General features: G+C 29.1%; 1 protein-coding gene across 1 annotated transcript in view; it reads right to left on the reverse strand.

Moving 5' to 3' along the window:
- LOC113388065 (centromere-associated protein E-like) overlaps nucleotides 1–22381 on the reverse strand; it is a 55263-nt gene extending 32882 nt beyond the window's left edge. The window contains exons 1-28 of the mRNA XM_026625475.1: nucleotides 21746–22381; nucleotides 21552–21636; nucleotides 21223–21338; nucleotides 21036–21146; nucleotides 19181–19376; nucleotides 19081–19118; nucleotides 18940–19019; nucleotides 17475–17652; nucleotides 17276–17410; nucleotides 16702–16836; nucleotides 16391–16549; nucleotides 14796–16332; nucleotides 14431–14723; nucleotides 14087–14309; nucleotides 13922–14004; nucleotides 12358–13866; nucleotides 12148–12291; nucleotides 11841–12034; nucleotides 11055–11256; nucleotides 10482–10697; nucleotides 9934–10032; nucleotides 9619–9750; nucleotides 8079–8315; nucleotides 7640–7774; nucleotides 5561–5819; nucleotides 4317–4456; nucleotides 3716–3835; nucleotides 2393–2494 (exon numbers count right to left, since the gene is read on the reverse strand). Coding sequence (XP_026481260.1) covers nucleotides 2393–2494; nucleotides 3716–3835; nucleotides 4317–4456; nucleotides 5561–5819; nucleotides 7640–7774; nucleotides 8079–8315; nucleotides 9619–9750; nucleotides 9934–10032; nucleotides 10482–10697; nucleotides 11055–11256; nucleotides 11841–12034; nucleotides 12148–12291; nucleotides 12358–13866; nucleotides 13922–14004; nucleotides 14087–14309; nucleotides 14431–14723; nucleotides 14796–16332; nucleotides 16391–16549; nucleotides 16702–16836; nucleotides 17276–17410; nucleotides 17475–17652; nucleotides 18940–19019; nucleotides 19081–19118; nucleotides 19181–19376; nucleotides 21036–21146; nucleotides 21223–21338; nucleotides 21552–21636; nucleotides 21746–22381 — 7494 coding nt within the window. The remainder of the gene's footprint in view (nucleotides 1–2392; nucleotides 2495–3715; nucleotides 3836–4316; nucleotides 4457–5560; nucleotides 5820–7639; nucleotides 7775–8078; nucleotides 8316–9618; nucleotides 9751–9933; nucleotides 10033–10481; nucleotides 10698–11054; nucleotides 11257–11840; nucleotides 12035–12147; nucleotides 12292–12357; nucleotides 13867–13921; nucleotides 14005–14086; nucleotides 14310–14430; nucleotides 14724–14795; nucleotides 16333–16390; nucleotides 16550–16701; nucleotides 16837–17275; nucleotides 17411–17474; nucleotides 17653–18939; nucleotides 19020–19080; nucleotides 19119–19180; nucleotides 19377–21035; nucleotides 21147–21222; nucleotides 21339–21551; nucleotides 21637–21745) is intronic.
- Between the last annotated feature and the right edge of the window lie 3520 nt (nucleotides 22382–25901).

Raw genomic sequence — 25901 nt, forward strand, 5'->3', positions numbered from 1 at the left:
TTTAGCATTGGATTATGAGATTTATCAGAATAAGTCATACAGAACTAAAAACAGAAAACGTTGACAATGCTGAGAGCGATTTAAGAACTAGTAGTTCATACTCAATTCATCAAAAGCTAGGTGACTGGTGACTAGGTTGCAAAAACTTCCTAATACGTGTGAAATCGACCCTTGATAAGAATTGGGATTTAGCAACTTTCAAAATTGTGACGACTTTAAAACTGTGACAAAGCCAATTACTCCAAACATTGGTGAATTTTTATAATCAAAACACTTTTCGAAGAGTTATAATATTTTAGAAAGTTCGCTGAAGATTTTAGGACAACCATGATTTATCATTACTCAAAGTTTAATCGAAATCGTCAGAACTTATTTCAAGAATTACTATTCAGCAGAATTGCCAGCTGATATCTTTCGAACGAATTCAAAATTTATATAATCGGTGTAGCTAATTCTAAAGAAACGACTCGGCCGATCGTTTTGCATAAAAAAAAATCGTGAATTTTTATAGAGTTTCATCTAATAGCTTCTAAAATTTTGCAATCAATTTAGCCCTTTATCTCGAACTGACACATAAGCAATTTAGAGGGCGTCCATTAATCACGTGAGCTAGTTTTTAAGGATTTTTGAACCCCCCTCCCCAACCAAACATTACGTGTATTTTTAGTTACGTGATAAAACTGTAAAATTTTTGATTTTTTTTGAAAATGTTTGTTTTTTTTAAAACATTTAAAACAGTTAAAAAATAAATACACGTGATATCTCACTATACCCCTCCCTCCCCACGTGATATTCGTAATTTTTTGTCAAATCCGCCCTTCCCCTAAAAACCTCACGTGATTAATGAACGACCCCTTAATTGGTTAATGGGCTGGAATTTACAAGTTTCGTCTGAAAATGAGCTCCTAATATACAAGACAAACATTAAACTAATATGGTCCTACGGTCTACAACTATGGGGTGCGGCTAGTAAATCAAACATGGAAATTCTAGAAAGGTTCCAGAGCACAATTTTGAAACGGATCGTGAACGCCCAAAAATATGTACCAAACTGGCTAATACTTCAAGACCTTAGTATTCTAACTGTGAATAAAGAAAATAACCATTTATGCATCAGATACAAGACTCGGCTAAGCCGACATCCAAATCAACTACGTGTGACCTGCTCAAGCCTTTATCACCAAAGCGACTTAAGAGAAGGAACTGCAATGATTTATTACATCAAATCACGTAAAATTTAATGTTATAATTACAGAAGATGCTTTTGCAAGATAGCTATTCTTCACTCGCTGTCATATCAGATTATCTGTAAAAGTAGATGAATGTAATTAGTTTGCTACGTAAAATAAAAAAAAAGTTTAACCTTTTTTGAAAAAAACACAAGAGAATAGCGGAGGTTTCAGTTGGTATTATTATTAAGCCAACATACCCAAACAAAAGATTTAGACCTAGCATGCGTAATGCATTTCTTTCGATCTATATATAAAAACAAAAACACACAAACATTTTTCCAAACGATTTTTCATTTCATTCATTTTTGTTGGACTCGCTCGTAGGTAAGTTGCTGTAACAACTAAATCTGAATCAGAGGTCCCGGGTTCTATTCGACTTCGAGCAGTCTGTTGTCAAGCAGTAGTGTCAACAATTTTCAATTGTGAATGTAGACAGTAACATGATTCAGGTAAAAAAAGCCCTTTCCCGGCATTGCTGCAGTATCCCAGTTAGAAAAACGACCATTAAGCTGCATTCTAATAATCTTTAGTATAAAACTGAACTATATCTCAGAGAGAGTAAAAAAATCAATGGATTGCCTACTAACAACGTGGTTTTTAGTAATAAGCAGAGGTCTTCACTTATAGATCTTATAATAGTCCTAATTGCTGTAAATTACAAAAATAAAAAAATCGTTTTTGACTGACTTGAGAAAACATGACATTAGCAAATTGGTTTTACTGGCCTTCGGGAGGTTAACAATGCATTATGATTGAGTAATTTTAACACAGTTATATGAGCATTATAAAAAAGACAAACTACACATCAATTATTATTTTTTCTTAATCTAAATATTTAGAATTTGAATCTTTGTATAAACCCGAGTTAACAATAACATACTTCGAACTCAAACTATTCTAATCTAATATGTATCCAATCAATCTCTTAAATATTTCCTAGGCATTTAAAATAAACGAACTAAACGCATCGGACGTTTTGCCTTGACCGAATATCTCAGTTAGTATGCTGGATATTGTAATATCGTTACTCGACCATAAAATTTTAAATATAGAACATCATCATGAGAATAGAGTCATATCATAAATTCTCTATTTAAAGCCACACAATCATTAGAAAACCCAACTCTTAAAAATCTAATTAGTAGTAGATAAGCACTTACCAAATCCATATAAGTGGCTTCCAGACGGCTCAAAATAACAGTGCCTTCCAATAGTTCTTGCGATAAATTTGATTCTCTGATATCAATGCAATACGCTTCACTCTAATAAAATATAGCACATGGATATAAGGTAGAAAAGTAACATTATAATTTTATTGTGATTTTTTTTACATAAAATGCATTTAATATAGCATTACATACATCAACGTACTATGTTAATAATTAGAAAATATACGAGAAACCTTCATAATCCTAACTAGTGGTGTATGACCTTGTGGCCTTAAGGCAAATTGCTGGGACTTCCCGTAACGTAACGAAATTCGAGGATTTTTAAATGTTTTTAATTAGTTTATTATGAGGTTATGGAAAAGTAAATGAACAAAATTAATCAATTTCATCAATTTAAAATTGTTTTGTATAATATTTATAAGAATCGTATAAACTGAAGTGCAAAGGTGAAATTATTTATTTAAAGTATATAATTGAGCCTTACAACTTTAGCTAGAAATAAAATAAAATTCGAATCATTTTCAATATTCAAGAAAAAAATTTTAGAAATAAAAAAAAATCCCCCAAAATCATTTGTTTCGTCAAATTGCTTAGTTCTATCAAAAACTGCAATTTTTTACACATTTGGCTCGGTATCTCTGAAACGGCTTTGCCAAAAACTTCTCCCCGTGATTACGAATTGATTTTAGAGCATTCAAATCGGATGCTCTGTTCTCTCAAAAACTTAATTTTTATTTTCTGCACTCTTTGCTTCGTATCTTCGAAATAGCTGGATCGGCCTTTGCCAAAAACTAATCAGCACATCTCCCTATCAATAGGAATCGAATTTTTTTTTGAACCATTCAAATTGGTTGATCCGTGCGTCCGAAAACGTGTACAAAAAATTGTATCCATGCATACATACACATTTTTTCTGAGGTATGCCAGAATGTTCAGAAACCTTCAAAACGTGAAAAAAATGTAAAAATTTTCAATTTCGATTTTTGGACGATTGCAATAACTTACCCTACGGAAAGTTAAAAATATGCAAAATTAATTAATTTAATCACAAAATAATAAATTAAATTGGTGATGACATGGCAAAACATGTTTATTAAAATTTCTGATTTTATGTGGCGCAAATTCAAATAATCTAAACTAATTATCATGAAATAAATCATGATGTTTGTTTTTATTTTACAATATAGTTAAAACATATTTAATTATTTATTAACGTTGACTTATGGCAATGCTTATAGTAATTCTATAAATAAAATATATGTTCGAATGAAAATAGTGTGGAAATCAAGAAATCATTCATACAAGAAAACTTACCTCGTCACTTTCATCACTTTCATTAGGTACAGCAATTTGTGAGCAATCACAAAATTGAACTATTTTTGATTGACAAGATTCGTCTTGTGTGCAATTTTCTTTATGTTCAATAGCTTTATTCTGAAAAAAATATAGATGTTTGCTCTATTGTTAATTTATTTATTTATAATATTATTTTACTTTTCTGAAAGCCTCAATTTTATAAAAATCTATATTTTTATTCACAAATAATTCCAGGAACTATTAAAAATTAACCTGTTTATTTATTATAATAACTATTTAATTATTATTATAAAATTAAAAAAAAAATCTTTTTACTATTATTGTACTTAAAAGCTGTAAATATCTTTGAAAAATCGTTTGTTTTTTGAAGAAGGAGACATTCCATATCTGCAAAATGTAAAAAGTAATATATTTAAAAATAAAAAACTAAACTAAATAATTTTTTGGAAAACTAGTGGTTTGTACTCAAAAAAAAAAAAAAAATCATGAATAATGATAAGTATTCAGAAAAACTTGAACATTATATCTATAAGGTTTAGTGAAATGTGTGATTTGAAGATGAATAATAGGTATGCAAAGAATGTGATGCTATATTTACCGGGCTTTTCCGTTTTAAATTTTTAATGCGTTGACATGTATCCGCCTTCGTGAGTGTATTGTTCAGTCCCTCTAAGTTTTTCACAAGCTTATTTACTTCGCTCATGAGTTTTGCTGCATCCGCCGAATTTTCGTTTACCTCTAGAAATAAGCAACGATAAAAAATATCAACAGCTTTATGTATGACATAAATTTAATTGAGATACAATGAATATTTAATTTATTTTTAATTTTCTTATAAATTACAATCTGTCTAAATAGAAAGACATTGAGTAATTAGTTTGACTTAGAATTTTGCAAAGGAAAACCTAGTGGTTCACCTTTTATTAATGTACTAAGTTATATCTTAATTAAATTTTGGTATTAGATATTTACGAATAGTTTGGTATCATATATTTTTTTGGTCTGAATAATTTATACAATTGCCTTCCGAAAATAAGTAAATAAGCTGTCGGGTAAGGCGGGGCACAATATATTGTGAAAAACAAACTAATTATATCACAACAACACATACCAAACAAATAACTATCTGACTAAGTTCAGTAAAACTCCAGCTAATTCATTATTGTAGAAATGCGTTTTTAACCGTTTTTCAAACAATTGTAATCTGGTCCTTTTTATCCTCTGATAATATCTTTGATCTGGTATTTCGCCAGAAATATTCACCAGCAGATTTGTAATAACTTTTTATTTAATTTATCTCTTGTGTGGTTACAACTTTTCGTGAACCTTTTCGAGAGTACCGCTCAACCGATTTGATTGATGAAAAACCATTTGATTCCTAATACTTATGGGGATTAGTGCTGATTAGTTTTTGGGAAAGCACAGCAAAAGGTGCAGAAAATGGAAATTAAGTTTTTGAGAGAACAGAACATCCGATTTGAACGATTCGAAAAAACATTCCATTTGTAATGATAAGACGACGTGATTATTAGTTTATGTCAAAGACAAGCCCTGCCGTTACAGAGATAAGGAACTAACAGTGTAAAAAATGACCATTTTTCATAGAACAAAGCACCCGATTTGAATGATTCAAAAAACGTTTTGCTTGTGAAGAAACGATAAGTTTTTAACGAAAGCAAAACCTTTTATATATCAGTAAAAAGTGTCTGATTGCTTACAATCGAATTAATAAAAATTGAGATTTTGCAACTTTTTTCTTTTGTTCATATCAAACGATTTATAATAGATCATCATGGAATCGGACAAGTTAACAATTTTCAAAATATTTTTTCGATATATTACCAGCAATCATTTTCTTGCATTCTCTGGGTGAGCCAATGGTGTTGGATGTTGGTGTTGAACATCTGTACGTTGTTGTATTCGGGCAGATTGTTGAGAAATCTAATTTAAGATAATCGACTTGAGTTTGCATCTCGTTCAGTTGTGGAATCTCGCGCTTAACGTTCTGCTGGATGGCCGATAATAATGACTCATTTTCCTGCATCGAATTGAATAATCGGCACTTCAAATTCGATATCTCTTCTTTATTTGCTTCTTGATACTTTAAAGATGAAATAAATGTAATAATAGTTAACATTTTATTTTTAAATATTGCATGCAGTTAGTTACTTAGCTAATAGCTATTACAATACAACATAGGATGATGCATAAAATTAACATATATTATATTTATAGGATAAATTACTTAATTATTTAATGAAACTCAATAGTCATTTAAGATAAAAAGGAACAGAAAACGACATAAATCACATGATTTTAATTATTAGACCGCAGATTTTGTCTTTTTTTATTTTTTCCATTTTTTTGCGATTTGACGCCTCAATTTTGACTTTAGATTCGTGATCAACGGTAAAAACTACATTGGAAAACATATGCCGCACACTCAATACAGACAACTTTTATTTTTGAAGTAAAACTTCTTTAGGCGCGACTAAGAAATAAATCTGTGAAAATGCAACGGAAGTGCGTTACGCCCATTCTGTTCGTCATTCGCTCTCTATGAAATCATTTTTATACGGGTCGATTGTGATTAGTCGTCGTGTCGAGTGAATAGATTTCTTTCGTCGGTTGCGTATCGGCGTACATCAACGAGGAGCATTATATCAGGATGTCATTAGATTTCAAGGTTACATCGTAATACAAATCTTGATCTAATAAAAAATGCCTGAATCAGAAGAATATTTTACCCTGTCCCCCGTAAATAATTATAATGAAAATAATAAAACAAATGAAATATTTGTGAAGTGTAAGAAACGTAAGTTTATTGAAATAATTTCTATTTTATTCGTAGTTTCTATAAATCTTTGTAAAAGTTTTTGAAATGGAAAATACAGCTGCTCAAAAATGAGATTGTATCGCTAGCGAAAAAGTAAAAAAAATACAAGCAATCAATGAATGCATGTTAATTTTAATTACATGAAGTTCTTCAAACACAATTACATGATGAGTGAAATTGTGCAAACAAAATTTCTTTAGGCTTTGTTTAACATAATCCACTGTGTGAACGAATATTATAGAATTTATTAATAAGCAATTACTTCATTTCTCTAATGAAGGTTCAAGTTCTAAATGTTAATTACAATGACAAACCGATCATGTCACATTTGAAGTATGACTTTAATTTTATTATTGTTTGCAAATATTATAAATATTATATATAATAATTTTATAATTTATAATTTATTATTATATAAATATGTATAATGGTTAACATTAATAAATGTGTGCATCACGAGTGTTATCATATTACTAATAAACATTATTTAAAATTGTTATATGATGTATTTATTTTTAACTTAAATGCCATCTCGTACAATAGCGAGAAAGTTTTACTTCATTCTTTTTTGTGGACCTGTGTTATTATTAAAGAATTTTTGTATTTAAAATATTTAATTTAGTAACATATTAGCTAAATTTAGATGCATTCAGAAAAAGTAATAATAACTAGGTATAAGTGGCATTTTGCTTTGAGGCATGTTACATTTGACATTTTATATAAAATTGTTTAACATACTATGGTATATAATAAGGGTCTATAATACTTTAGGATGTTTGTTTACATTTATCAAAGTTACTCAATCATCAAAGAAATGTGTTTGAACAATTAATTACAAACTGGCCAGGCAAATTACCAAAACTCTTGAGCACGATTCCCAATTGATACCTTTCGAATAATTTTTGAATATTCAAAATCGGTATAGGATTGAACGTTGACAATATACCCAGTTATTAATTTTGACTAAATTCATTATATTCCTATTAGTCATCAAAAATACAGTTTAATAATTTTTAAGAATATGTATGATGTTTAAATAATTTTTTTTTGCAATATAATAATATAGAATTTTTTTGATAATTTACCATAGCATGCATACGATGCAGTTTTTTAAAGGTGCACTCGGCATTTTGTTTATGTTGATCCAGACTAATTTTCAAACGATTTACTTGGTTTTCCAAATCTTTCTTTCGCTTGTTTGCACACAATCTTTCATTTTCCTGTTAATATATTATAATGTTATTTAATATTACATAGAAAAATTGTAAATATCAGAAAAATATTTCAGAGTAACTCGTTGTCCAATGTTAAAATTTTGATATATCATACTGTAAAATAAATACAAGTATGAAGATGCGCAGCAAAAGTCGACACAAGATACGACATTAATTTCTTGAAATTTTGATTTTTTATTTCGTTGCATAAAAAAGAAAAATAATAATCAATATTTATATTTATTATTTTAATATTCAATATAAATATCAATATTTATATTATTATTATAATAATGAATAATGATGTTACCGAAGTATTCAAGCGGGTGCTGAGTACGGCAACTTCTGTCTGTAATTTGTTTAATTCACTCTGCATATAATTGTTGGCATCTTCCAATTCTTTTCGACGAACATTGGATCGTTCCAATTCATTTGCAATACACTGATATTTTTCGGTAATTTCTTGGGCTTCTAGGCTTAATTGTCTTGCATCCAACCCATCAAAGCATAAGTTTGTGGATGAATTTTGTTCAAACTTTGCTTTTTTCTAAGAATCGATTAAGATAAAAATAAATAAATTGACAACTTTAGAAATTTAAAAGCAATACAAGGACAAAATTATTAGAAATTAATGCCTAAACATTTTTCTAGTTCTGTATTAAAGTGCATTGAAATCTTTTCAAAATAGGAATTATTTCAAAGAACTCTCAAGCATGTAGAAACGAATTAGGGCAGAGCGAAGCTTAAAGGTTGCTGATAAGAAGAACCACCACCAATATCTCAAAAACAAGTAAACTTTTTTAACAACAATACTTGAAAGTGAAGGGAAAAACATGTATATATAGCCATCACCTTGATTCAGAAGCAAAAAAGCAATGCCTAAAAATTCATAACAAAAAAATTTTCTTGCGTTGTTATTTGTTTTTATTTTGAGCACCGTTGTTTAGCTTACGAAACCTTAATATAACTTTTAAGTATACGTTATTTAATTGTTTTATAAGATTTATTGTTAATTTTAAGTTAGATTCAACAGTTTTTTTATACAACCTTTACAAAAGCTTAATGCGGTAAAAATGACCAACTTCTTAAACTCAACTTTTTCCCTAGTAAAACAGTAAAAAATAAAAATTGATAAAACAGTAAATTGAATTAAATAGCAATTTTACAAGAGATAAATTAAATAAATAGTTATTTCGACTCTGCTGATGAATATTTTCGACAAAATGCCAGATTAAGGTTATTCACAGTGATATCTTCGTGAAAATGTGCCTATGAAATTTACATTTTGCATTCCCTTTAGAGTCAAAAGTAAGACATTCGATCTATTTTATCCCCCATTGGAGTAAAAACCACCAGGTTACAAATAAAAAAAAAAACAGAAAAAACATATTTCTACAATGATAAATTAGTTGAGAGTTTTACTGAACATAGTCTGATAGTATAGTCATTTGTTGTGATATAATTAGTTTGGTTTTCACAATGTAAGTGCTCAAAGTCGAATTGAATCGTTGTATATTGTATAAAAAAATAAATAAAATCAAATAAATTGGAAATAGTTTAACATGAGCTGAAAAATTAGAAATAAAAAATAATGCAATTAGCTTTGCTCATTCAGCCGAAAATAATAGTCATTTCGCTTTCAATTTTATCTTTATGCCGGGTTGCCATTGTTTGATTTCAATAAAAACCATATTTTATTTTTGTGTTATTTGATGCACATTTTACCGGTTTCATAAAATAAAAATATTAAAAAGACATATTTTATTATAATGATAAGTGTATAATAAATAAATGATGTGTGTAATGAATTTCTAGATTATTAGCATTATTTTATTTTTTGGAACACTTACTAATTGGTTTTTGCATTTCTGCAAATCTGCGTTTTCCTTTTTGTTTTGTAACATTAACTTGGCAAGTTCTTTATATTTTGATTTAATGCTCAATTCGTCAGTTTGGCAATCGCATATTTTACTCAAATGATCCTAAAAAATAACAGAAGTTTACTTTTCGAGTACAATTATTTTTTATTAGTAGAATTATTTATATATATTATTATCCTAAATATTATAAATTGAACTTAAAATTTATTTAGATTAAAAAAGTATGCCGTTTATTATTCAAATGAAAAGTTTATTATCAAAATTAATAAAACAAATATACTTTACCTGCAATTTATTCAGAGAGTAATCTAGTTCCTTCTCAGCTTTATTTATAGAGCAATTTAAATATTTGGAACGTGAGCTGTCCCCATCTCTATCATTGCCCTGTAAAATGAATAATATATATTCTTTAAAACAATTATAACAAGATTTATTATTGTGATTTTCAAGTCCTATATAAGGAAAGTCCTGTAAATATAAATATAAAATATGTATATTGGTTATTTATATGATGATTAAAGAAAAGGGTTAAAATTATATTTTATGAAATCTATATATGAAGAAAATATAATTTTTAATCAAATATGAATTATATGAAAACAAAACTTCATACATGTTTTGTATTAAGTTTAATAATCGTAAGTAATTACTTCGAGCAATACAAATTTATGTGTTGGTTGACCCCATTATCAAAAAATGAGTTTAAATATTTATTTATTTATTACTAAACATTTGCTATCATTTTTATTCGAAAATTGATGTTTCTAATATTATAGAAAATTAGTTTTTATATTAAATATTCAATTTTTTTACAATATATAAAGAAAACTTACACTGGAGTCCACTTCTTTTCTAAACAGTTTCAAATGTTCGTTCAGAGTTTTCAAAATTTTATTGCCATTTGACCACTCTCTTTTTTCTTCATTTGAATTATCTCCACCACGAGCTCGAGGGAAAGATTTTTGCAACTTTGGCAAATCTTTCTTCAGTTTATTTAATATTTTCGACAAATGGCTTATATTGACTTGTAAACATTCGTCTCTTAATCTCTGCAATAAGTTAAATATTTTTTAATCCAAAATAGAAAATATGAGCACCAATCAAAACGCATAACACAAAATGCACCCTATATAGTTGACCACATATTCCTATCTAATTCTAAGTGTCTAATTTATTAAAATATTGTTTATTTCAATTAGATTGTTAAGAATCATTTTAGGCACACTTCTATACAAAACAATCATAAAAACACATAACATTAAACATGTTCTTAACGTTAAATTGCTACCCTAGCCCCTCTCCCAAATTTAAAATAGTCGAATTGTTTTTAATTTAAGCATACTTTTCCTAATGTTCTAAATTCATTCAATGAATAAATTAATATAAATGATATTTTAAAATCAAACCTGATTGATATATTGCATTCTGTTCATAGTTTCTTCACAACCAGCCAAGAAATATTGCAGACATGTGGCAGGTGCTTCAATTCTAGCTGATTTTTCACTGTCGCTGGAACTGTCGCTTATATTTTTTATTTGCTCTTGTTCTAGTCCAGATGTGATATCATTTTCAAAGCTGTCCATGATACTGTACATCTCTTCTGTCGATCTTATGGAATGATAAGAAAGTATTATAGTTCATATAATACAAAAAAAATTACAGATCTACATACAATATGTTTATAAATTGTATTTTTTTAAATATTGGTGCATGGCATCGTGCCTTAAGTCAAATTGCTGAAACTTTAGTATCGAAAATTAAAATTTTTAAAAAAGCTTTAAATTTTTTTGAGAAATTTAAAAAAATAGATTTTTGAAAATTTTAATATTTTTGAAACAATTTGACTTTTTCGAAAAAATTAAATTTAATTCATAAAATTTTGAACTTTCTTCTAAACGGATAAGCATGAGAAAAATTCAAATTCAAGCTGAAGTTTTCAAAAAGTCAAGTCAAACCGGGAGAAACAAACAACTCCGGCATCCGGAAAGTAATGTTAAAAACCGGGACACCATAGTTATACCCTAGTATATAGTTTTACCGGTACTATACAACATTACATTCAAATTGCCAAAATTTTCAGATTGCCCCCCGGTGAGGCGTGCGCGTTCTATATTCTTTTCATTTTTCTCTGTTCTATACTCTTTTCATTTTTTACTTGATTCCTATATTTTAATTCTAGTAAATATACATACTTTTGTATTGTTTGATATAGGGCAGAAATATGCTTGTTCTTAATTTCTCTATCATTCAGGTCAATTTCCAAATCTTCTAGATTCGATCTTAAATCTTCTGCAGCCGCTTGTATAACAACAATCAAGTGATGACATTCTCGTACTTCACCAACTAATGCTTTTGATGGTGCAGTTTCGGCTGACTGTTCAATGGCCTTTAAATAAATAAATACAGGAGAAAATAAAACATAAACCTAACTTGAAAAATAATTATTTGTTATACGTAAAAAAATAGATAATAATATCAGACATTCTTAATAATTAGAACCTGCTTTTCTAGCTCTTCTACTTTCCTTTTCAGTGACAAATTTTCTCGCTCAGATATCTGTACTAGTTTAGCAAGATTTTTGGATCGCTCACCAGCCTTTTGATTAAGCTGCTGTATTTCAGATTGTGTTCTGCACAAACTTTCCTAAGTAACACAATATAAACATATTTAAAAAAGTTTGTAAGTTAGCTATGCAAAACAATGACTTACCTTGAGTTCGTGGTTTTGCTCTTTGAGTATTTTCATTTTCTTTTCTGACAGAAGAATTTTGCACTCTAATTCATCACAGTGCCCTTTAAATTTTGTTTTATCCCCATTAAATTTCATTTCAGCTGCGCATAGCTTTTCTTTGTACTCATTTAAATCACGAGTTGCATTACAAAGACAAGCGGTCAAATCTCTATTTTCTTTTTTCAGAGTACGTACTCTATCTTCTAGAACAGAATTTGTATTAATTATAGTAGTACGTGATGCTTTATCTTTTTTGAGCTTTCCAGTTAACTTAGTCATATTATTATAAATTTGAACCAGTTCGGCTGCTAAAATTTTAAGCTTATCAAGCACATCAACCCGCTGGTCCTTTGAAAACTCGTTTTTGGTCAAACAACCGCATGAACAGTCTTCATTATTTATTTCATGTAATTTTTCGTTTTGCTTGTTATGTTCGTCGCATTCAACATTATCTAAGTTAGTGTGGGTGTTAAAAATTAAATGCTTCATGTGACCCACTGTTGTTGTTACTGCACACAATTTATTATTTAACATATCAAGAAAATGCATCAATTTTGCTTGATCCTCTTCCTTAATGATCCTAGTATTTTCCGGAATCGAGAACTGTAGCATCTTGACATCGTTTTCTAAATTCGTTATTGTAGAAGACATATCCTTAATTTTTAGTTGTAGCTCTTGAATTTTTTTATCCTTTCTTTTTACCTTTTCAATAGTTGAATCGATAGCTAGTTGAAGGTGTTGCTTTTGTTTATTAAAATCCTGTATAGTTGCTTGTAAAGCAGTTTTAGTTCTTTCATATTCATTAATAATATTTGTCACGTTAGATTTAAGCATTTGACCATTTTTCTGCAAATTACTGGACATAATAAAATTTGTATCTTCATATAACGATTTGTCATCAAATGTTGTCGTTAAAATTTCTTTTTCCGACGATTCTGGAAAAGAAAATTTTCCCAAATCGTTATTTATGGATGATATAGTTGTATCAATTGTTGATAATTCATCTTGCAAATTTGTCAAAGCATGCTGCTTGGAAGACAATAATTTTTTATCTTCATCTAATCTATTTAAATAGTTCCTTCTTTCCTCATCATGTCGTTTCTCTGATTCTTTCAGTATCTTTTGTGAATCCGTCAAATTTTCTTTTAAACTTGCTATAATCAAACCTAAGTCCGATTTTTGTCCTCGGAGAAGTTCAACTTCATCACGTAATTTATTTTTGAAGGTACGCTCTTGCTCAATTTGTGAATACAACCCTTGAGTTTGATCTAAACGAGCTTGATTATTAGCTAAATCATTATTTAATGAACTCATTTGATTATTTAGTTGGTCTAATTGCTTTTCAAGTCTTTTTATCCTTTCTTGTTTCTCTTCATTAGCCCTACGTTCCGATTCCAAATGCTGTTTATAATTTTCTTGTTCACTTTTTTGTTTTTGATGCATTTCAGACAAACTACTATCTGATTCTGATAACTTAAATTTCAATTCCTGAAATGAATTGAATAATTAAAACACAGATGACCCGAATTAAGTATAATTATACCTTGACTGTATTTTCAAGATCTTTCTTCTGCTTCTGGAGGTCTTTCACTTTTTTCTCTATATGGGTTTTATTTTCTAGTTCACCTTTAACATTTAATCAGAAATAAAAGATCAAAATTGATCAATTAATCTATTGCTGTATTTTATTATTTAGTTATTTTATTACCTTTTATTTGGTCATTCAAGAGTTTTGCCTCATTCACTTGCGACTGAGATTCTCTTAAATTGATTTTTAAAGATGCTAAATCTTGTTCCATCTCTTTGAGTTGGAGCTCTAGCGTTTTAATTGTTTCTTCCTTAGCAGTTATGTCGTTTTTACTGTTTCTGATTTCATCTTCTAGTCTGCCTAAATGGTGATCTTTAATAAGCATTTCACTTCCAAAGTCCTCCTGAATAAAACATAAGAATCGTATAATGCAGGGAATATTGTAAAGAATATTAAGATAATTTTTTTGCCTCTTCAAATTATTCAATACAGTTAATAATATACAATATTAGCGTTTGTATTACCTTAGTGTGTAAAATTTCTGATCTCAAATCATTGATTGTACTTTCCAGTTCAAATTTATTTTTTTCCAATTCTTCAATTTTTTTAGCCATATCATTCTGTTCTAAATATAGCCAGCTGTTTCCTGACATCGTATTTGGAACGCTTGATAGAAGGGCGAATTCTTGCCAGATATCTTTCAAACGATTAATAGTCTGTCGAATTTCACTGGTAATACTAGGAATACTGTCGATAAATTCTTTATGCTTGTTGGCAGCATGCCTAAAATCTTGTATTTTACCATTATTTCTATCATCTGATAAAGTGATAATATCAGTTAATAATAGATTAAATGATTTTAATTCGTCTTTCATTGTTTTAAATTTACTCTTCAGTTCCTTTTTAAGGCCTCGAAGCCGTTGCATCTCCATTTCTGATTGTTGCAACATTAATGTTTCTTTTGGATTGTGTATTTTTTCAATTTCATTTTCATTAGTAATTGTATTACCCACGATTTTATCTAATTCGGATACAGCTCGATCTATCTCATCCGTAGATTCAAGTAACTCGAAAACAACATCCTTCCTTTCGCCGTGTCCCTTTACAGATCGTGTAAATAAATTTTCCAAGTTGGCAATGCCATCTGTACTATCTTTTTCCATTAACTGTATTTCTAACCCCAAGTTTTCAATATTTCCTTTCAACTTGTACACTATTACTAAAGCTTGATCTTTATTTCTTTCTAGCAAATCTACTTTGTTGAATATATTCTCTTTCAACGATTCTCCCATGACAAATTTACCTGGCGATTTGCCTTTTGCGTAAGAATCAAATAAATTTATTTTCATACCAGAAACCGTCGCGGTGATAATTTCTAAAACTTTTTCTAACTCAAGTAAGCTTTTCATTTTATCGCGAATCGTCTCTTGTCGTCGGTCAAATTCTTTCTTATAGGTATTGATGTCATTCATATCGAAATTTTGCCATCGTCTTAGATCCAACTGCGATTTTGTCGTTTGGTCTAGAAGAGTTGTCATTACAAATTGAAGATTTTTAGTTTGAGTTTTTAAATCCTCTAAGCTTGCTTCTAAGTATTCCTTATTAGCAGGACTTATGAAATATTGATTCATTCCGTCACTCTGGCTTCTATCATACTTTGACGAAACATGTGATATCATACGAGACAACTGTTCATAATATTTGTCGATATCGCGCAGACACATTTCCTCTTGATCAAGAATTCGTGATTCTGCATCACATTGGTTAATAAGATCTTGCCCTGTACCTCTAGAAATTCTACCTAACGCTTTCAATTCGTATTGTAAATTAGACACTAGTCTTTCTAAATTGTTGTTTACGGTTAATAATTTATCGAAACTATTCGTATTTTGGAGCTCAACAGAGTTTTTAGTGACTGGGTATTTGTATAATATTGGCGTGTTGTCTACTTTTGTATCAAAAAGAGGATCTGCTTTTTTATCAGAAAGAGGATATATTTTTAAATCAGGAAGAAGATCTACTTTTACATCGGAAAGATTATGGTGGTCACCTTTGTTTAGTTGATCTATAATTTTAGAAAACAGTTCGTGATATTTAGTTACTTGATGGAGAAATTTATCAACGCCATAAGCATCATTTAGATATTTAATCTCATTTAGATCATCAGTAGCACTATCAGTTGATTCACTCAAATTAACAATTAAATTTTCTAAAGACTTTTTAACAAGCGACAATTTTTTTACTTCGGACATGATCCTGTTTTTTCCTTCCAAATTTGAAGCCATGTGAAGTGTAATAATTTTTTTATCATCCGATTTTGTGTCAAGATTTCTAGGCTTATATTCGTCTGTAAAAGAAGAATGTGCAGCTGGCATAAATGTAACCGTTTCTTGGGAAGAAAAGTCTACCGTATTTAGAGCCGTTTTCTGAAATAGAAATAAGTATAAAAAACTTGCATGGATATATGTATATAATATTTTATACATTATCCGTTTGAACACATATCGAATCCCTAGATATGTCCATGATTGAATCTATTAAGTGTTCTTTCTCTATATCACATTCTTGAAGGTAGTCATGCAATTTGTTTACATCATTTTTCATATTCTTCAATTTCTTCATTGCTAGATTTCTATTTTTTATCTAAAAAGTTTTGAAACCGCATATAAGTATTTAAAATCTCTAATGTTAAGTATTCATGTTAATTTATTATGGCTTACATATTTCACTGTATCATCATTCAGACAATTTATAATATTGATGGCATTTCCAGATTTTTTTTCTAAAATCTTCACTTGTGCATTTACTAAGTTTGTTCTTATTTTGTGCAAGTTTTTTACAAAGCTATCTAAATGCACATATAATTTGTTAAAGACATCTTCTACTTTCATCGCTTTTAAAGTAAAATTTACACGTTGAGTCGTGGAATTCTAAAAAAAATAAATATAACAACCTCATAATTCCAAGAGTATCATTGCAGAGTGTCAGAATGGTAATGTTACCAAGTTTGTTGGAGTTTGGAAATGATCGAACTGTGAAACTTACATAAATACATATGTTGAAATTTTCAACATTGAAAATTAGAATTTTTCAACATTGAACATTGAAACTTGAAAATAAAACATGAGTGACTCTCCAATTTAAATGCAAATGCAAATAACTAAAATGATAGAAGTAAATATAACTTCTGGCTTATCTCATTGGCCTTTAATAATAAACAAAATATAGTAGTTAAAATAAATACTAATAATAATAATAAATATTTCGAATTTATCCAACAATAATCATACTTATTAACTATAATACTTATAATAACTTATATATTTTACTTTCGAAATTAAAAGAGGTATATAAAATAAAAATTCTTACATCAATTACGCCTGTGGATAAATTTTCAAGAGCTTTTCTCATATGTTCTTGTGTTTTAGAGAATTCTTCGCGAATATCCTTGATGCATTTAACGCTTTCTTTGATTAATAATTCAGCATCGGCCACAACACATTCCTATTAAAATAAATTATACAGAGTGTAAAATATGCATATATATCTGCATATATTAAGTACATACAGTATTAACACATGCTTTTCCTAATTTGTTACATGTTTCATGTAAATCCTCTTGTTGATCTTTTACAGCTGTAATTTGCTTCCATACAGCATCTTCATTTTGTTGAAGATCATGTACAATTTCTGTTAGATCTCGCCAAAAATTTTCAAAGGCATCTTGCTCATCTCTTGATATGTTTCTGCAAGAAACAATTTATTCATGGAAATTCATTTCTTGTTTATACACATTTATGGCAATTTTATCTCATACCAAATGTTTAAGTTTAGTCGTAAATAATATTATACATAATTTTAATATAAAAAATAAATGTAAATTTATTAAGTAAGTAAATGTAAATAAATGTAAATAATAACTACAAGTATAAATTTCAATTTTCTTTACATTTGCTCCAATTTGTTACACAGTTCTTTAAAGATTGAATTATATGATGGGTACAATATGATTCTTATTTCTCTCTCCGAATAGTCAAATTTAAAAAGAATAAGTTTGTGCAAATTTGAAATATATTCACTGATATATTTTCTGATGAGTGATCAGTGAGTGACGCAGCAAATATTTAGTTGTTTAGAGTTAATAATTAATTATTATTAACAATTTAATCAATTATCACTACGATTTAAATTAATGCGGCCAATTATGCATCGTGCCATAAGGAAAATTGCTGGAACGTACCAAAATTTAATTTTGCACAAAAGAATTTGATTTTTAAGAATTTAGAATTTTAAGAAATAATTGATTTTTTTTCAATTGAAATATTTTTTTATATTTCAAATTTTTTTGAAAATTTTGAACTTTTTTGCAAAGCAATCGCGCTGCAAATTTTGTACTTATTATTAAAATCTCTATGAAATATTTGAAAATTTAATGTGCATGTGCCTAATTATAATTTTTTCCGTTAAATATTATTTTTAGCTTTTTTCATTGATTTTCTGAAACCGCTAGACTTGCTTTCTCAAAAAATTGATCAGTTCTTAATTTTATTAATACAAATAAAATGTTTTTTGAATCATTGAAATCGGTCACCACGTTATCTCAAAAACGAATATCTTCGAAATGGCTGAACCTGCATTGCCAAAGACTAATCAGCAAGTCCCCATCAATACAAATCGAATGTGTTTTCAATTATTGGAATCGGTTGATCCGTGTTCACGAAATCGTCGTCAAAAATTAGTATACATACATACACACAAATACATCATTTTTTTTTAAGTATGCGAAACCGTTCAAAATCCTTTGGAATGTAAAGATATATGAACATTTTCATTTTCAATTTATTTGCGATTACTATAAATTACCCTAGGGCAAGTTAATAAAACAACCAAGATATGATGTGGGCTACACATACTATATTAAGAGTAATTAAAGAAATTGTAAGATGAATACGATTGAATAACAAAATTTAATTATTAGTTCATTTTTTTAAGTGTCGATTTAATTCGGTTTAAATTGCATATCTTAATCTCACCTTAATTGTTGCAATTCATTGCAGTATACAAAATTTGTACTTGACGAAGAATCATCATTATGAACAGAACCACAGCGTTTCTATAATCACATTAAAAATTAATAAATAGTCAGAGTGAAGACAGATATGATAAAAACTTACATTTACTGTCTCTGGGCTGCAGTTATAGGAATCACAAGCTTAAAAATATTTGAAATTAATAAGCGTTAATTAAAAATGAAATAAATTAAAGCAAATATACCTATATCGTGCTTTCTGGCTTTTCTTGGGCTTGTAGATTTGCTGCAACTTCTTGGTTTATTAAAACTTCTTGTACTACATGGCTTAATAGATGCACATGACATAGATATTTGATCATCCTGTTTACAGCGCTTTTTTGGTCTTTTCTTCATTGAAAAATCATAACCGCCTGATTCGTTAGAATCAGAAAGATGTTCCTGCGAAAAACAAAATTATCATTATTAGGAATTTCCCTACTGCAATACGAAAAGAATTTTCCTTGCATATATTGAGACCGACAGTCTGACGCATAATAAATTTTAACTGTGTATGGAATAGTGCCTTAAGGCAAATTGCTGGAACTTCCCGTACCGTAACAAAATGTTCGAGGAATACTAAATGTTTTCAAATAGATTGTTATTAATATTGTAACATTGTCTAATATTTATAAGAATTATATAAACTGAATTGCAAAGTTGAAATTATTTGTTTTAGAACTATAGTCAGAATTAAAAATAAAATTTGAATTAATTTCGATAAACAAAAAAAAAAAAATTTTGAAAAAAAAAACAAAGTTGAAACAAAATTTTTTTGTTCAAAAATCATTTATTTTGTTAAGACATGCAGAAAGTTCTTTGAATCATTTAAATCGGACGCTTAGTTCTCTCAAAAACTGCCATTTTTTACGTATCTTCGAAATGGTTGGCCCTGCTTTTGCCAAAAACTAATAAACACTTCTTCCAATCATTACTAATTAAATGTTTTTTAGATCATTCAAATCGGATGCTCCGATCTCTCAATAGGAATCTAATGTTTTTTGAATCATTCAAATCGGTTGATCCGTGTGCCCGAAAACGTGACTGGAAATTTGTATCCATACATACATACACACACACATACACCTCCATTTTTTCTGAGGTATGCCAAAATGTTCAGAAACCTTCAAAAAGTCGAGAAATGTTAAAATTTTCAATTTCGATTTTCGGCCCATTACAATAACTTACCCTACGGGAAGTTAATAACGTTAATAGTGTTTGAGTTTGAAAACGTCATTAGTGTTTTACATTCTAAATCAATTAAACTTTAGTCAACCAATAGTCAAGTACTAAGATAGTCATTGGATTTAGTTGCCAAAGGATTTACAGTGTTATTTAAGTTTTATCAAAAAAAAATACACCAAATACAAGAAAAATTAAGCAGATTAAGTTGGAAATAAAAATTTAAAAAATCTTTTTCTACATCAAGATGCAATCTCCTTCTACTATACTTTATAAGTACTATTGTGCAATCAAATTTCAATAATTCATGATTTTGTATTTTTAAATTTGAACTAGTGGGGCGCATAGCATCGTGCCTTAAGGCAAATTGCTGGAATTTTCCGTACCGTAATTAAATATTCGAAGCATAAAAATAATCAGTCAACAAAAATGTTTATGAATAAATATTATAAAAACTAGAATTTTCATTATTTGTTACTTATAGACAAAATGTAAAAACTTATTACATTAGACGTTGTTTTATATGTTTGAATGATATATATATATATATATATATATATATATATATATATATATATATATATATATATATATATATAAGAAAAATCTAATTAAGCGGACTTATTGTTAGAATGAACATATTCAATTTCAAATACATCCATTTTTTGTTCGCGAAATGCATTGAGTTAACAATTTTAAATAGTTCATTTAGTATCAACTATACAAACATAAAAAGTATTAATTTTTTTTTAAATATTACAGACGTAGGATTCGAACCCGATCAGTTTTCACTTTCGTATCTACTACGCACAACACTATGAGCGGATGTGTAGGATCTAATCGGAATTTCTGCACTTTTGCAGCTGGACCTGCCTATACCAAAAACAAATCAGTGCGCAGGGCCGGCTTTAACACTACCAGCGCCCTGGGCGATATTTCTACGGCGCCCTTCACCTGCAATTCAAACCCATTTGGAAAAAAGAAAAACATCTAATGAAATAACCGTTTATTAAAAAAAAAATATTATAAAAGATAACCATTAATAGAACCACTAATAGAATTTTACTTTTCTGGCCTTTCTATCAGCAAACTCTTTTATAAGGTTGTCGAAGTCGATGTTTTCAGCAATTTCGTTCTCAATTGACACAGTTGCTAAGTTTGTCAATCTAGATTGCGAAATCGCTGATCGAAGATAGGTTTTTATTAGCTTCAGCTTTGAAAAGCTCCCCACTAGCAACCGTTACAGGTATAGTTAATAAAATTCGCAATGATATCTATACATTTGGATACAGTTCTTGTAAGTTGAAATCGTTGATAAAATTTATAACAAAAATGGGAGTAACCACATTTTTATCAGGTGGGATGCCAGACTTATAAGTTCATCACATAACATACAACCATCTATGTCTGATTTAGAGTCTACAGTTAATTTTAATTGGAGATCACTACAGAGCTTGAGAAGGTCGCGTTTTCCTGGAATCTGTTTAATATTGTACAAAAAAGACCAATATTCCGAGTACTCATTTAACTGTTCGAACCTTTCATTGATTGAAATTAATGTTGTCCAAAAGACAGTTGAAAAATTCAACCTCAAATTTTTTTTCTGGAGAAGTTATAGGGTCATCGCGTGCAATTTCACCAGCTTGACGCTCAATTTCTAGTTCTTCAGCCAACTCCTTCGCAGTTAAAATAGCGCTTTTAAAGCCCGTATATCTGTAGTCCTTCAAAAAATTGCCGCATTTTTTCAACATTTGTGTACATTTACCAAGATCCATATCTGTTGACTGTGGAGATTTACTTACAACATTTATTTGATGAAGTATGTCATACCAAACAACGAATGAAACTATGAAGCTGAAATCTTTTAGTTGTTCGGCTAGAGTAGTAGCTTCATGAGACATTTGAACATCAGTTTTCTGAGTTTCAAGAGCCAAAGTAATCAAAGCATCATGGATAGTACTAATTTGATAACGGACTACTGTAACACTACTTATTCTTGCTTCCCAACGAGTGTCACTGTGCTTTTTTATAGTATATAGTCTCAAGTGATCGGTTAGAATTTTCCATCGATGAACAGAAGCTGAGTGGTCTGAAATATCACCCTTCATAGCTAATCGCAAGTGCTCCTGCATGACTAGATGAAATTTGGCTAGTATTTGTACAAAGCCTAATAACTTTCCGTTATTTGGCGTATATAGTTTGTCAGAAGTGCCTCTGAACGTCATATTGTTTTCGGCTAAATAAAGTGTGATATGCATCAATCTAGACAAAACATTATTCCATCGTTTTTTCTATTTTTAATCGTAGTTCAGCTTCAATCCATGAAAAAGTAAAACTTCTTATGAAAAGTGCTATTTTCATGATTTTTTAATATTTCAGACAAGTATTTCCAGTTGTTATACCCTTGAGATACTAAGTTCGACGTTGAGCTACTTTCAAATAGTCTACAACAAAAACAATAAACTCGATCCTTAGAAACGGAGTAAATTAACCAACGGCGCTGAATTGTTTCATTGTTTGTAAGAATTTTTGTGAAATGAGAATTAGAGAAATGTCGGCCTGCATCATTCTTCGGATAATTATCAATGCGAGTTTGCACTGGGCCACTAGTAATTATGTGATCAATGATTTTGCCATTTCGAGTGACTGGCCAAGTGGCCAAGTTCGCTATCCCATGCGAATGAGCTGAGTTTATTACGCTTCGCTACAATAACGCTTGCTTTTTTTTACCAAAACGTTAAAAGGACAATGTGTTTTGACAATAGACAAAAAAAAACGCTTAATTTAGGGAATTTACGAGACGACTAAGCAGACCTCGAACTATGAGCATAAGCCGGGGGGCGCCTGCAGCGCCCCTTTTTGCCGGCGCCCAGGGCGGTCGCCCACCTCGCCCTACCCTAAAGCCGGCACTGTCAGTGCGTCTCCACATCAATACGAATAGAATGTTTTTAGAATTAGTCAAATCGGTTGATCGGTGTTCCCGAAATAGTCGACGAAAATTTGTATCCGCACACACACACACATACACACATACATCAATTTTTTTTTAACACTATTCCTACCGACATTTCATGTTTGCTATTCCTACCGCGACCGGTCAAATGACCGGTCATGCAAAATCGGTATTTTTCAGTATTGAATGAAGAGTTAATGCTTGTTTAAGAGTTTATAAATACAAATACAATATATTTCTTATTTTATAATGCGAATTCTACATTTTATACTGTTTTATCCAATTTTTCACGATTTTTTTTTCTTAGAGTGTATTTTCTGCACACGCATTTTTTACGTTTTTGGCTGATTTTGTTTTCTCTATCATTTTTCTAAAGCATTATCTGGAATAGTTTCTTTTAGGGAATCTGTTTTGTACTTGTACTTAGCTGATTTTTTTCTGAATTCTTGTTGGAACTATACGACAAGTTAATTGGAATAGAAAGTTCCTGCCTTGTACATTGTCTTCTCGTAATTTCTTTATGTAACAACAATGGATTTATCCTGAATACATGCAAAATAATGTAAATTCTTGATGAATTCTCTCTAAAATTCATATTTTACCAAATAATTTCTGACTATTTTATGAATGGCATCTACACCAGTCCCGACGCTAATACCAATAGAATTAACTCCCGTATTAGTGTAATTTTTTCAACATATGTGTATGTAAGTGAAAATTAGAATCTTCTTTCTTATCTTCCAAAATTGTAAATATTATTTGAGTATTGAAATCTTTGATTTTTCGTTCTGCCAGTATTTATAGCTGTTATATTGCTTCAATTGTACCTACCATCAGTTTTCTTTTACTAAAAGTTTAGCTATATGTAGGATGGTAAAAACGTTATATATTTTTTATGTCGTACTAGCGATTTTGATAATACGGTTTCATCAGTTATAAATCTTCAAAGAATATCTCAGTTTGCTACGTATACTGGATGGTTACCAAAATTTTACACCCCATTTGTGCGATTTGCAGGGCATAATTATATTTACATCGTATATTGAACAGTTACTAATATTTATACGTTTTCCTAAATACTATTGAACATATGTTGAATGAATTTACACCTTACCTTTATTGAAAATATATGTTTGTCGATAGTAATACGTAGTCTTTTACAACAATTTTGATTGCTGTCAATGTAGTTGAACCAACCTTTGGATTCAAAACAAAACCTATCGATTTATTGTTTAGATTCCTTCGTAAAATCTGTCTATACATAGACATTGAGAAAATTGAGAAATCCCACTTTTTATACCGTAGAAATGCAATATTTATACTACTTGCCTTATTTGCGCACCGCGCATACAGAATCGAAAAAAATGCATATAAATTTGCAGAAGGCAGTTTTTACCAGTCTAAATTCTTCTGAATTTACATTTTCTTGTAAGTTCCAAAATATTCTTAACAATTACTACAAAAAATCCCATCCGAACATCGTCTTTCGTACTACCGGTCAAATGACCGGTCGCGGTAGGTAAGACAGCATACAATTTTTTTTCCAAAAATAAAAATTGAAAAAACAAATTAACATTGAAAAATGTTTTATACTCACATATTAGGAAAAGTCATAAAGTTTGATGACGATTCAATTACGTTTGATATGAAAAATACTAATCGAAAAATCAAAAACGGTCATTTGACCGGTCCCGGTAGGAATAGTGTTAAGTATGCCAAAATATTCAGAAACCTTGGAAACGTAAAGATATATAAAAATTTTCATTTTAGATTTTTTTGCAATTACTATAACTTACCCTATTAATAATATTGACTATCAAAGTTTGTTTATAAATTTGATGAAATTCAAGACGTATAGGAAATTAATAGGTAAATGATAGTTTAACATAAAATTCAAACTAATTTAAAATAATTATTTGATTAATCATATAGGAATAATATTTACATGCATATATATTATAAAAGAATTGAATAAAGTTGCCAATATAGATCAAAAATAAATATTTATTTTAAATATGTATAATATATATATATATATATATATATATATATATATAATAAAATTGTTTCTTGGGCATCCATCCAGTAATTAAAAAACAGTTTTAATGAAAAATGTTTTTATTTATAGAGAACATACGTTTCGGGTCTGGATTTGACCCATCTTCAGTGCTACAATTAAATAATTCAGGGTTACAAATTAAAAACAATATAAAAAAATACATAATTAACAGACAAAATAAGTAAAACAGTGTATATGAAAAGTATATATGAAAACAACCATAAAATAAACAATGTAAAGAAACTCACCATACAAATAAACTTTGAAAAACAACACAAAAACACAAAATTGCACGAAAAATAAATAAATAAAAGTGAAATAAAAAATTGATGAAACCTCGAGTTATGAAAATTTTTTAAAAAAATTGTAAAATTAAAATGAATGATATATTTTATTATAAAAAAGCTTATTCCAAACGAACATGTTGTTAGTTTGGAAGTTTGGAAGTTTGGAAAAAATTTTCATAACTCGAGGTTTCATCAATTTTTTATTTCACTTTTATTTATTTATTTTTCGTGCAATTTTGTGTTTTTGTGTTGTTTTTCAAAGTTTATTTGTATGGTGAGTTTCTTTACATTGTTTATTTTATGGTTGTTTTTCATATATACTTTTCATATACACTGTTTTACTTATTTTTGTCTGTTAATTATGTATTTTTTTATATTGTTTTTAATTTGTAACCCTGAATTATTTAATTGTAGCACTGAAGATGGGTCAAATCCAGACCCGAAAC

This window comes from Ctenocephalides felis, unplaced genomic scaffold, assembly GCF_003426905.1.
Source record: "Ctenocephalides felis isolate EL2017-DRISC unplaced genomic scaffold, ASM342690v1 CF-g0.4_SCAFFOLD_03572, whole genome shotgun sequence".
Classification (NCBI taxonomy): Eukaryota; Metazoa; Arthropoda; class Insecta; order Siphonaptera; family Pulicidae; genus Ctenocephalides; species Ctenocephalides felis.